The 12177-nt window shown below is 47.7% G+C and overlaps 2 protein-coding genes across 5 annotated transcripts in view; both read right to left on the bottom strand.

The window, feature by feature from the left end:
* Positions 1 to 4332: 4332 nt before the first annotated feature.
* On the bottom strand, positions 4333 to 8664 carry MRPS17 (mitochondrial ribosomal protein S17). 2 transcript variants are annotated; one of them, XM_006070357.3, is made up of 3 exons: positions 8534 to 8664; positions 7828 to 7967; positions 4333 to 4777 (listed from the first exon to the last, which is right to left on the bottom strand). In XM_006070357.3, the coding sequence occupies exons 2-3, from the start codon at positions 7948 to 7950 to the stop codon at positions 4508 to 4510; spliced, it is 393 nt and encodes a 130-aa protein (XP_006070419.1). In that variant the 5' UTR covers positions 7951 to 7967; positions 8534 to 8664; the 3' UTR covers positions 4333 to 4507. The 2 variants fall into 2 exon arrangements, with proteins under 2 accessions (XP_006070419.1, XP_006070418.1); XM_006070356.3 differs by having other exon boundaries at positions 8477 to 8628.
* Positions 8665 to 9668: 1004 nt separating this feature from the next.
* Positions 9669 to 12177, bottom strand: part of ZNF713 (zinc finger protein 713) — a 33595-nt gene continuing 31086 nt past the window's right edge. Inside the window, exons 5-6 of one of the 3 annotated variants that reach the window (XM_044935664.1) lie at positions 11176 to 11286; positions 9669 to 10142 (exon numbers count right to left, since the gene is read on the bottom strand). In XM_044935664.1, coding sequence (XP_044791599.1) covers positions 11246 to 11286 — 41 coding nt within the window. In that variant the 3' untranslated portion in view covers positions 9669 to 10142; positions 11176 to 11245. Of the gene's footprint in view, positions 10252 to 11175; positions 11287 to 12177 lie in introns of all 3 variants that reach the window. The other 2 variants (XM_044935662.1, XM_044935663.1) reach the window with 2 other exon arrangements.

Genomic DNA, 12177 nt, shown 5'->3' on the forward strand with positions numbered 1-12177 from the left:
GGGCGGGGCGCGCGACCGCTGCCGTGTGGGGGCGCGGCCGCCAGGGGGCGCTGTGCGGCCGCGTGGGTCACAGCGCCGAGGTCCCGCGGCTGCGAGAAAGGAGCGGGAAACCGGAGAGGAACCGATTTTGAGACTTTAAGCGCCAGCGAAAGGAGTTCGGTGCGCAGCACAGGGTGCGCCAAAGGAACAAGGGCCAGGCTTGTACGTACGTGGAGAGATCCACAAGGAGAGTAATCCACACGGTTCCTAGAGGAATCCAGGGCCTGGGGGGCGAAGATGGGAGGCGGGCTTCTCACCATATACCTTGTTTTGGACTTCGCACCGTGTAAATATATTGACTTTCAAAAATAATTACGCTTTAATCGAAGCATCCTGGGTGGAAGCATAATGACGTTCTTTTGTGGTCTCAGAACTCCGATGTTCCTGTTGATCTCAGCACCGGTGGCCGCGTCCTCGCCCGCAAGCAGTCCCAGTCGAGTGAGGCAGGGTGTGAAATGATGGAGTGTCAAGTGTCGAGATGGAGAGAAGGGAACTGGGACGGGAAAGCATGTAACCTGCTCTGGTGCCTGGGAAGGGGAACATAGACCCTGGTGTGCTGGCAGGATAGCTCAGTCCCAAGGGAAGGAGGTGACCTGTGCAAGGAGGCAGGACAACTCCGCCTGGCCAAGGACACAACTTTAAAGGCATGGGCCAGGATGGCACTGTATGAGGAAAATGGATCCTGCAGAAAGGTATACTCATGCAACTGCAGCCAAGACAAGGTGGGCAGAGAGCGAGCTAGATGGCTCTTCTCTGGTGGTCCAGTGGCTAAGACTCCCAATGTAGGGGGCCCAGGTTCCATCCCTGGTCAGAGGACTAGATTCCTACCTGCTGCACTGAAGATGCATGCAGCCAAATAAATATGTAAATATGTAAAGGAGGGGAGCTAGACAGAAAGGGGGGAGAAACTGGGAGGAGCTCCCCAGCCGCGAAGGGGAGCATTTGGAGGCCAGCTGGAGTCCCAAAAGAGGAAAGTGCCCTCAGGACTGGGTGGGGCTGGGAGATCTCTGCTACCTTCTGGTGGTCCCTGCGTAGGAGTGATGGGGGCAATAACTGGGCTTGTGGGACTGGGGTTGGGAGGTGAAGGCAGGAGGAGGCTCTGACTGGGGCAATGTTCTAATATATTAAGGCAAGGAGCCGCCAGGGACAGAAATGGGTCCTGTGGACAGAGAAGTGACCACACCAGGGAGAGGCAAAGGTGGGAAGGAGGCCCAGGCACTCAGGGACAGGAGGCTGGAGGCTGAGCTCTTCATTTGGCTTACACTTCATGAGAGTGTGGAGGATGCAGAGACCCAACAGGGAGGCTGGGGTGAGCTCTCCCCAGGGAGGAAAGGACAAGTCCTGTCAGCACTGTGGGAGGCAGGGCCTCTTCAAGCCAGTGGTGTCCATGTGACTTTCTCACACCTTCCCCTGATTTCTCAGTGCTATTTCTGGAGACAACATCTTTCAAATCTATTTTCCTGACGTGTAAACTTGGTAGGCATGTCTTTGCTGACCTGGCTTTTGTGTTAGTGTTAGGTCCCTCATTCTGCACCTTTTTCCCCACCATCATTTTGCTCTGAAGTTGCATTAACCCGATGCTTTCTCCTGAGGGGAGGGAGGTACTCTTATTTCACAGGTGTGTGGCTTCAGTTAAAATATCATGGGATCAACAGAGGGCATCTTCCTGGAGCAGAATTTTATGAGATTGTCAGGAAAAATATCTATGTTAAGATAAAAATGACATGTGTGTACATGTAAACATTTAAAATATTTGAGTTTTTTGAGATAACTTGGACAGGTGTCCTGATCCCTCCGCAGTAACTGATACCACAGAGCCCCACTTAGATAAAACACTGAAGCGCCTCCCTTTGGCTCACCCTCCCTGGTGCCAAGTCCTGGGAGGCTGGCACATCATCTACCCAATCTCTATTCGCTTCCCTGCCCAACTTAGTTCAGGTCTGAGGACCAGGTCACTGCCTCCCTCTCATCTTTCTCATTCCTGACACTGATGCTGTTATTCTTACTGACTCTTACTCTTTAAAAATGTTTCATGGGACGTCCCTGGTGGTCCAGTAGCTAGGACTCTGCACTAGCAAAGCAGGGGGCCCAGGTTCGATCCCTGATCAGGGAACTAGATTCCCACATGCCCCAACTAAGAGTTCACAAGATCCAACTAAGGATCCCTCATGCTACAAGGAAGATGGAAGATCCTGAAAGCCGCACCTAAGACCTGGCAGTCAAATAAATAGATTCTTTTTTTTAAAGTTACATAACCTGGACCTCCCTGGTAGTCCAGTAGTTGACTCTCCACTTCCACTTCAGGGGTTTGTGGGTTTGATTCCTGGTCAAGGAACCAAGACCCCACACGCCTGCATGCTGTAGGGGGGTATGCACCACCCCCAAATGCTGAATAACCCACTACCACTTATGAAAGTGAAAATGTGAGTTGCTCTGTCATGTCTGACTCTGCGACCCCATGGACTGTAGCCCACCAGGCTCCTCTGTCCATGGATTTCTTCAGGCAAGAATACTAGCGTGGGTTGCTATTCCCTTCTTCAGGGGATCTTCCCAACGTAAGGATTGAACTCGGGTCACCTGCAATCTGGGCAGATTCTTTACTGTCTGAGCCACGTCTAACTCCTGCCTACTTCTCTACCTGAAGTGCTCACCATTTCCAGAACCCCATGGTTACACTCTTCTCTCATCCTTTGAGGGCTTTATACTCCCTTCCCCCTGCCTGGAATGTTCTTTCCGCATGCCTCACACACTAACCTGGAGACTCTTCCTTTAAGACTCAATTCTAGCATTCTCTCACTTTTTCTGGAAAGTTACCTAACTTCTCCCACACCCATGTGTTTCTGTGTTTGCCATGAAGGCACCTGTGCATACCTGTCCAGATTAGAAGCCTGGGGCAGGGTGGGAGAGGGAGGGGGTTGGGGGAGGGCAGGGCCTGCGGTTATTACTGGAAGCCAGTGCTTGCACAATACACTTACTAGCTGAGGTTGAAATATGCTCCAAGTCCCTTCTGGGAGCCAGAACACTGAAATGTGTAGCTCAGTGTTTCATCAGGTCAAAATCTAAGTTATCATGGTTTATCAATGAACGGCACTAAAACTCTGAAACTCTCCAACTTCAATGCTTGTGTGAAGGACTTCCCTGGCAGTCCAGTGGTTAAGACTCCACGCTCCGGGAATTTGGGGGAGAATGGATATGTGGATATGTATGGCTGAGTTCCTTCACTGTTCACCTGAAACTGTCGCAACATGGTTAATCAGCTATACATCAACACAAAAAGAAAAGGTAAAAAAAAAAAAAAAAAAAAGACTCCACGCTCCCGGGAGTTAGGGGGGAGAATGGATACGTGTATATGTGTGGCTGAGTCCTTTCGCTGTTCACCTGAAGCTGTCACAACGTTGTTAACTGTTAATTTGTATAGCTGTATACACCAACACAAAAGGAAAGGTTTTAAAAAAAAGACTCCGAGCTCCCAGTGCAGCAGGCAGGGGTTCAATCACTGGTCAGGGAAATAAGATCCCAGTGCTGCAAGATGCAGCTGAGGGAAAAAGAAAAGGATGCATGGATGAGAAATTCCTCTACTTCATCAATGTATGGATTTTAAGAACTCAGTCCTATTTAATCTACCCTAGGATACAGGATAAAAGAAAAATGATAGAATTTTAGTTTTACTTTCTACGTGCCAACATTCTAATTAATAGAGACTTTAATCAGATAAAGTCTGACCCAAGCATATTGTTTCTGTGGTTAAATCAGAGAAAAACTTGAATTTTGAATATATATGATCAAAACTAAATATTCAGGAAATCAGTCCTGAATGTTCATTGGAAGGACTGATGCTGAAGCGGAAACTCCAATGCTTTGGCCACCTGATGCAAAGAACTGACTCACTGGAAAAGACTCTGAAGCTGGGAGGGATTGAAGGTGGGAGGAGAAGGGGACGACAGAGGATGAGACGGTTGGATGGCATCACTGACTCTATGGACATGAGTTGAGTAGGCTCTGGGAGTTGGTGATGGACAGGGAAGCCTGGTATGCTGCAGTTCATGGGGTCGCAAAGAGTAGGAAACGACTGAGCAACTGAACTGAACTGAAATATTCACTTAATGTGGTCTTATCTGTTTATGATCGCAAAAGGTTTTCTTCTCCCAAAATAAAAGTTTTAAGATACATTCAAGATTCCTTTGAATGAGAAAAATATATATACCTTCTAAAACAGTGAGCTTACAGAACAATGTAGTGGATTGCTAGGTATACTCTGTGTAACAGAAAAGTACGTCCACCAAGAAGAAAATCTGAAACATGACCATAAACTTTTATGAAAAATTATAACAAAGACTTTACTTCATTTACTTTTAGCGATTTCATAAATACCAGACAAGAAACTGGACGGTTTGTGAGGAAACTGAGAAAAATTTTTCCATGGAGTAAACTTAGAAATTCCCTTTTGGCTCTGTTTTCCGATCCTCCTTCACTGTGTTGTGGAGAGACTGAGTTCTTCCAGGTTTTTGGCTAGTGGGGTGGTCTCCATATCAACTGGGCTCTCCAGGTAAGTGGTTCCTGCACAGCGCTTTCCAGTCACTGGATCTACGACTTGTCCAACTTTGAAAACGATCTCAGCCAGTTCGTGCTTCACATGCTTTGTTCTTGGGACAGGGAGCGCCTTGAGAAGCACAATATCCCCAACGGTGCACTGCTGGAGAGCATCGTGGGCAAAGTAGGTTTTTCGCTTATTAAAATACTGTTGAGAGAAGGAGGAAACACATCAGTAGTTCCCACTGATGACCTGGCAAGGTAGTAGACAGTCTGAAAAAGGAATGTCCAGAAAACAAGCTGAGACTTGGGGAAAAGAAACAGGTAATATACTTATGGAATCCACCTTCCAAATCCACCCTGATGGCTGGGAAAGACTGAAGGCAAAAGGAGAAGAGGGGGGCAGATGAAGAGACGGTTAGACGGAAATAGCATCACTGACTCAATAGACATGAATTTGAGCAAATTCCGAGAGATAGTGGAGGACAGGGAAGACTGGTGGGCTGCAGTCCATGGGATCACAAAGAGTTGGACATGACTTAGCGAATGAGCAACAGTATATTTATGGAGGCTTCCAATGCAAAAATTAGCCGCTTAGTTTCTGGAAAACAACAATGACTTTTCCAGAGCTGATCTTGTCCCAGAGTTCTCCAAGTCCACTGCCTGCAGTATCCTTGCTCTAAATTATCATCCTTTTCTACACTATTTAAACTTCCTGGGACTTCCCTGGTGATCCAGTGATTAAGAATCCACGTTCCAATGTAGGGGATGGGGGTTCATTCCCTGGTCAGGGAACTAGGATTCCATATAGTTGCCTCGGGGCAACTATGCCTGAGCGCCACAATTACTGAGCTCCAGTGTGGCAGCAAGAGAAGCTGGAGAGCCTCAACAAAGACCCAAAATAAAAATAAATAAACTCTTCCTTCCTGGTACAGTCTTCTCTCCAGCCAAAAAACATCCGAAGTTATCAACAGAACAAAACGTTATAATGTATGTAAAGCACTTAGCTCCATGCCTCGCTCAAAGTATTGCAAACAAGCCACAGATGAGAACCAGAACCATTTCTTCCTCCAGACAACCCCGCCACAGCAGGTAGTTCCATTTAACAGATAACAAGCTCAGGGAGGTTAAGGAAGGTGCACGGCTAGCAAACAATAGCCAGGGGACTTCCCTGGTGGTCCAGTGGTTAAGAATCCGCCTTCCAATGCAGAGGGCATGGGTTTGATTCCTGGTCGAGGAAACTAAGATCCCATATGCCATGGGGCAACTAAGCCCGCATGCCCCAACTCCAGAGCCAACCTGGTCTGGAGCCTGAGTGCCGCAACTAGAGAGAGGCCCACGTAATGCAACTGTTAGTAAGACTCGATGTAGCCAAAAATAAATAAATCAACATTAAAAAATAACAGCAAAAGACAGCCAGTATACACCAATGATTCTAAGACCAATGACCATGCTGTCACTCTTCAGCTTGCTTCTGTGGTTTTATTTTTGTTTTTGCTTTGGGATCAAGCCATTTTACGGAGCAGCTTCGAGGCAGTCAACGGGCTGGGAGGATGATGAGATTGGCTGTTCTTCTCCTGGCTGGGATCTATCCAGCTTCATAAGGCCCTGAAAGGGCCCCTGTATTTTTGATCCTAGATAACAAACAGCACTTGTGCCTACCAGGGTGCCTAACCTTGCATGCACAAACATCCCTGGCCCTTGCCCCTCCCTCCCTAGCACATCTATGTAATTAAGGACTCTGTACCTTCCTGCCCAAAACCTACCTTTTCCACGCCATCCTCACTGCTCCACGGACTGTTCGGTCCTTTACCATTTCCATCCTAGACATTTGCAATAGCCTCCTCACCTATTTCCTTACCTCCTGTCTCCTTTTCTCATAGGCTGAAATCAAAACTACTACACAGGAGACTCTTCCCACTCCGATTCCAATCATTCTCGCGTTCATTCAAAGCCAAGGCCTACTTAGTGCCCAGATCTGAGCTCAACCTCGCCAAAGCACTCGCTGCTCCAGTACAGTGTCATGCCTTTTCATATGTAAGAAATTAATAAACAGAAACTTCAATTAAACAGAGTCAAGGGACTTCCCCGGTGATCTTGAGGTTAAGAATCCACCTGCCAGGGCAGGGGAGATGGGCTCAATCCCTGGTTGGGGAACTAAGATTTCACATGCCTCAGGGCAGCTAAGCCGGTGCATCACAACTAATGAGCCCACGCACAGCAATGAAGAAGCCCAGCACGGTCAAAAATAAATAAGTTACTAAAACACAAAAACAAAAAACTCACAATTGGGAGACCAGAAGGGGAAGCTCTCATACCCTGTCATGAGAGCTCAACAGGAAGAAAGATCTCCTTCTCTTCTTTCCCAGCAACAATTCAGCCAACAAAACGCCACAGACTCTTTGTTTACCGTCCCTTACCGTCCCCTCCCAAATTTCTGTCCCCTCTGTAAAAGCACGCTCCTCTCTGGTCACCTCCGCTTTTGTGGGAGACCGACACGTGGCTCATCATGGTTGCAGACCCCGATCTGCAATTCTCTGCTGATCCCAAGTAAACCTGTTTTTGCTGTATAAATAACTGGCAGTGTATTTGTTTTAGGTGAATACATGGCTAAAGGAACTTTCACAAACTATTCACCATGGCTGGAATGACTTCCCTCACTCCTCCTGCCCCCAGTCTGGTCTTCTGGATAAAATCTTTTTTTTGGCTGCACTGCATGGCATGTAGGGTATTAATTCCTGATCGAACCCCTATTGGGAAGGCAGAGACTTGACATTGGACCTCCGAAGAAGTTCCTGGATAAAGTCCTTTTGGAGATTCAGCTTGATCTTATATAATCAAGAATGCTCTTGGGACTTCCCTGGTGGTCTAGTGGTGAGGACTCTGTGCTTCCAATGCAGGGGGCATGTGTTCAGTCCCTAGTTGGGGAATGAAGACCCCACATGTGGCCTGGAATGGCCGGAAAAAAAAATGCTCCCCTTTAACAACCAGGGAAGGAAGAATGAGTCTTACCTTCTGCAGTACTCTACACATAGAATGTCTATAACAGTGTCATCAGGTTGAATTGAAATGAACTCTGTGCAGCCTCTAAAATGCGAGGTGAACCAGGAATCATGCTTGTGTTACATCCACCAACCAGCGCAACGCCTGATGTGCAGCACTGGCTGAGCCCATCTTCCCTGACAGCGTGTTTCTGCTCAGAACCCTGAACATGTTGGTGGTTCACCAATGCCATCTGCAAACAGCGATGTTCCTTACCTTTAATAAATAGGGATCCAGAACAAGTCTGGTCACTCTCACTTTAGCAGTTTTTTGCATTGCTGTCCCAATCACCTTACCCACGATCCATTTGGCATGGACGGATGAACGAACTACGGACATGATGTGGCTTTGGTCACCTGAAAATAAATTCCAAAGTTTAGCCTGACGATTGTGACGCACCAAAAGAATTTTGTCACTAGAACCGCCCAAGTTCGAAACAGCTTTGTTGGCCTTCTGGAATCACCACTTTATAGAGGTGTTTACACGTTTCACTATTGTAATTTTAACCTCAAGCCTCAGTGTCCCCCTCTACCAAATGGGAATAACAACTGGGCTTACTCACAGAAGTGCTTCGAGGATTTAACCCGTAAGGCGCTCAACAGCGCGAATAAACGCTGGCTTTCCCTTGCGTCCCTACTTCTTTCCATCCCGCTGGGCTGCCTCTCCCTAAAGGCTCAGAGCCCGGCTACTTAGGGAGAGCGAGGCTGAGGCGAGGCGGCCCGGGAGTCCACCCCACCGGAGACCTTGACTTGGCATTCCTTTCGAGATCAATTAATACTGAGTTCATGTCGCCCAGCCTGGGGAAGGTTTGGGGGGTGATTGCTCCCTTCGCCCCTGAAACCCGAGGTCATGTAACTCGACTCGCCTCGCCTTCAGTGAGGGCTCCCACGCTGCGGCGCTCCGGGACTGGCAAACAACCCACCTCAGAACTCCACAGTTTCGGCTTACGCCCGGCAGAGGGCCGACCGGAGCGTGATGGCGTCACGTCGTACGCAGGTCGCTCCGCCCCAGGCCGCCCACTCATTGGCTCCGAGTCCTCTCAGTCGTGGGCGGGGTTAAAGACAGGGCTCCACCCACTCCCCCTTAATCGCAGCCGCGGGCTGTAGCTCCGTTGAAGACTTTGATCTCTGCTTTCTGCACCCGTACCTAGTCCGATGCGTTGGGGAGTTGGCCTCTACCTATTCCACTTAGTTTCTCTCTGCTTTTGTTGAGCTCCCAGACATTGGACAAGGCCTTCCAAATAAAAGGAGCTTCATTCATCAAACACTGAAACATTGGAGGCTGCCAAACGCTGAGACTGAAATGCTTAAGCATTTCCACCCCCAGCAGTTGCATTTAAGATAAACTTCTGTAGATCTTTATGTCTGGTATGACTTTAGGTGTTAATTCTCAATATTGTGAGAAGTCTGATGTGGGTACATATATATGTGTGCCAGTTAGGAAGATCTTAGATGGGCCATGAGCAGACTGCTGCTGATGCCTTCTCAGATAGAAGAAAGTCTGGGAATATACGAGGCTTTTGTTAGGAAATTGCTAGACTAGGGGAGACCTAATGGATGTAAAAACAACAACAACAACAGCGATCATATCCTTAGATTGAAGTGTGTTTTCAGATAAAGAATTAAGGGCAAGGGCACACTTAGTGCTGGGGATAGTGTAAGATGTTTGAAATTTCAGAAATGGAAGCTGATTATCTATAGAAGTGGTAATTATTTTATATGCAGCATTGCAGGATTCTTTACCCACTGAACCATCAGGGAAACCCTATAACTTTATGTACATTATTTCATATAAACAAAAACTTTCCCAAGATATTATATTTCCCTCTAGCTATGAACTTAAATCCCTTTCTTTTACAAGCAAGCTTAAAACCTCTCTTGCTAACAACAGCAATAACATACTCAAAGTGATTTTTTAAAATGTAAATCAAATCATTTCACACCATCAAAGGTAGTAAACATCTGTTGATTTTTTTCCAACCCTTGTTGGGAGGAAAACTTTCCCTCTACTAATTTAAGTTTGTGTTGGTGGGGGACTGTGAATGAATTGATAATAGCTCACCAGGCAAAAAGACAAGGTTTATTCACAAATGCACTCAAGAGCAGATGAAGAGACTTGAAAAACTAGATGTAGGGGATATAGATACCAAAACTAGAAGCAGGAGATTGACATCAGGAGGAGAAGGGGGCAACAGAGGAAGAGATGGTTGGATGGCATCACCAACTCAATGGACATGAGTTTGAGCAAGCAAACTCTGGGAGACAGTGAAAGACACAAAGTTTGGCATGCTGCAGTCCATGGGGTCGCAAAGAGTTGGACACAACTTAGCCACTGAACAACATATACTAACTTAACAGGGGAAAGGAAGGAGGGAGAAAGGGCCTCTGGGAAAACAAATGGACTTTTACACAAGGCAAATGGGCTTTTATGAGAACCACAGAAAGTTCAACACTTTGTGATAGTATTTGTTTATGCAATTTCTCATCCTGGTGTCCGTGGTTGGTTGATCTTCTTTCTAGCTGGAATCTCCCCTGAGAGGGAAGTAACAACAGCTTGAAATCTTCGCTGGTGGCTCAGACGGTAAAGCGGCTGCCTACAATGTGGGAGACCCGGGTTCAATCCCTGGGTCAGGAAGATCTCCTGGAGAAGGAAATGGCAACCCACTCCAGTATTCTTGCCTGGAAAATCCCATGGACAGAGGAGCCTGGTGGGCTATACAGTCCATGGGGTCGTGAGGAGCCTGGTGGACTATACAGTCCATGGGGTCGCAAAGAGTCAGACATGACTGAGCGACTTCACTTTCACTTTCACTCTGAGAAAGCTCTGCCTGTAGTCAGATAAGGAACATTCTGAAAAGGTTTTTTGTTTTTTATTTCCCTGCATCTGCAGTATCTTCAATGTCCTCAGTTTAAGAGAATCTTTGTGCCATTTTGGTGGATTTGGTACAGTGCCATCACCCCTTAGTGTCCTGTCTTCTGGGGTGAGAGCACTTCTTGAATTCCTGTATCTATCTGCACCTGCTAGGATTCACAAGTGGCTCATAGCGTATAGTTAAAATATGGCCCATCGTGGTGACCTGACAAACAAGGGATGAAGTCACAGTGGCCACATTGCCCTGCTGGGCATCCTGTTTTTTCCTTAAGGAGATACCCTGTTTTTCCCTGCTGGTGCCAGTTTCTCAAGACTACGTAACCACCCAACCATGAGACCCTGTTCACTACATGAGCACAAGACCCCAGCTGTGGGCTAAAGATAAACTTAGGCCCCCTTCCTACGGGGCACAATTTCCCATCATAGGGTATAAGAAGGGTTGGCTGTAAAGGGAGGGCACTGGTTTCTCTCTAAAGCCAGTTTCTTTCTTCCTATAATAAATCTTCCTCTGCCTGAATGCCCAGCTTGCTATCTTTTTCTCCATGCTCGCCTTACATTTCTGGTGCCAAAACCTGGGAGGGAAGACCCACCATGGCTAGGTTGGTTCCTCTCCTGAGCCCACCTTTGTGGTTCCCTCCCTTGGACCTCCCAGAGAAACTGGGACGAGCCCCCAAGATGGGACTCTCCACTTACCTTGCTGGACTGACATCCACACACCGGCTCTCATTTCATCGCCTGCAGGGATGAGTGAATTCCTGCTCTCTTAGATCCTCTGTCTCTCATCTGGTTTTTGAAGCCCTAGTGCTAGGCGGGGGAGAAGACAATGGCACCCCACTCCAGTACTCTTGCCTGGAAAACCCTATGGACAGAGGAGCCTGGTAGGCTGCAGTCCATGGGGTCGCTAAGAGTCGGACACGACTGAGCGACTTCCCTTTCACTTTTCACTTTCACGCATTGGAGAAGGAAACGGCAACCCACTCCAGTGTTCTTGCCTGGAGAATCCCAGGGACGGGGGAGCCTGGTGGGCTGCTGTCTATGGGGTCTCACAGAGTCGGACACGACTGAAGTAACTTAGCAGCAGCAGCGCTAGGTGGAGGATCCCACGGCCCTTGGGCCCTGGTCTCACTTTGAAATAGGGGACACCCATTTCATGAGAGACCCTGTCGTTGTCTGAGAAGGCCGTGGGAACAGGGACGCCTTTTCTTTCGGACCTTTCTCCTCCTTTTTTTCACTCGCGCTTGTTTGCCCTACCTCCCTATTCGACTATAATGGGAAATTCTCAGTCCCAACCTACCCCTTTTAGCCTGCCTTCTCCAAAACCTAAAAAACCTTGGGTTTTCAAGGAGAAAGAAGGCCAAAGCGATTCATTTATTACTCTCACACTGTGTGGCGACTGGATAATAGGGCCCAGTGGCCAGAAAACAGAACTCTCGATTACATTACTTTAGGGGAGCTCGATAACTTCTGCGACGGCAATGGCAAGTGGTCAGAGATCCCTTATGTTCAGGCTTTCTTTGTTCTCCACTCTTGGCCCTCTCTCTGTACTTCCTCTTCTACTTCTCAAATACTTTTAGCCCATTCTGGGCCACATCCCCCCAGTATTATATCTCCTGATCCCTGTTTGGATTTTTCCTCTTCTTTTGACCCTTCTGACCACAGTGCACCTCCAATCGCCTCTAATCCTATCGTAGCAGA

The sequence above is a fragment of the Bubalus bubalis genome, chromosome 24 (genome assembly GCF_019923935.1).
Source record: "Bubalus bubalis isolate 160015118507 breed Murrah chromosome 24, NDDB_SH_1, whole genome shotgun sequence".
NCBI lineage: Eukaryota > Metazoa > Chordata > Mammalia > Artiodactyla > Bovidae > Bubalus > Bubalus bubalis.

Coding starts and splice junctions, on each gene's coding strand:
- MRPS17 (XM_006070357.3), bottom strand. CDS start 7,950: ATGTCCGTAGTTCGTTCATCCGTCCATGCCAAATGGATCGTGGGTAAG. Junction 4,778..7,827: donor TGGATCCCTATTTATTAAAG/GTAAGGAACATC, acceptor TTCTCTCAACAG/TATTTTAATAAGCGAAAAAC.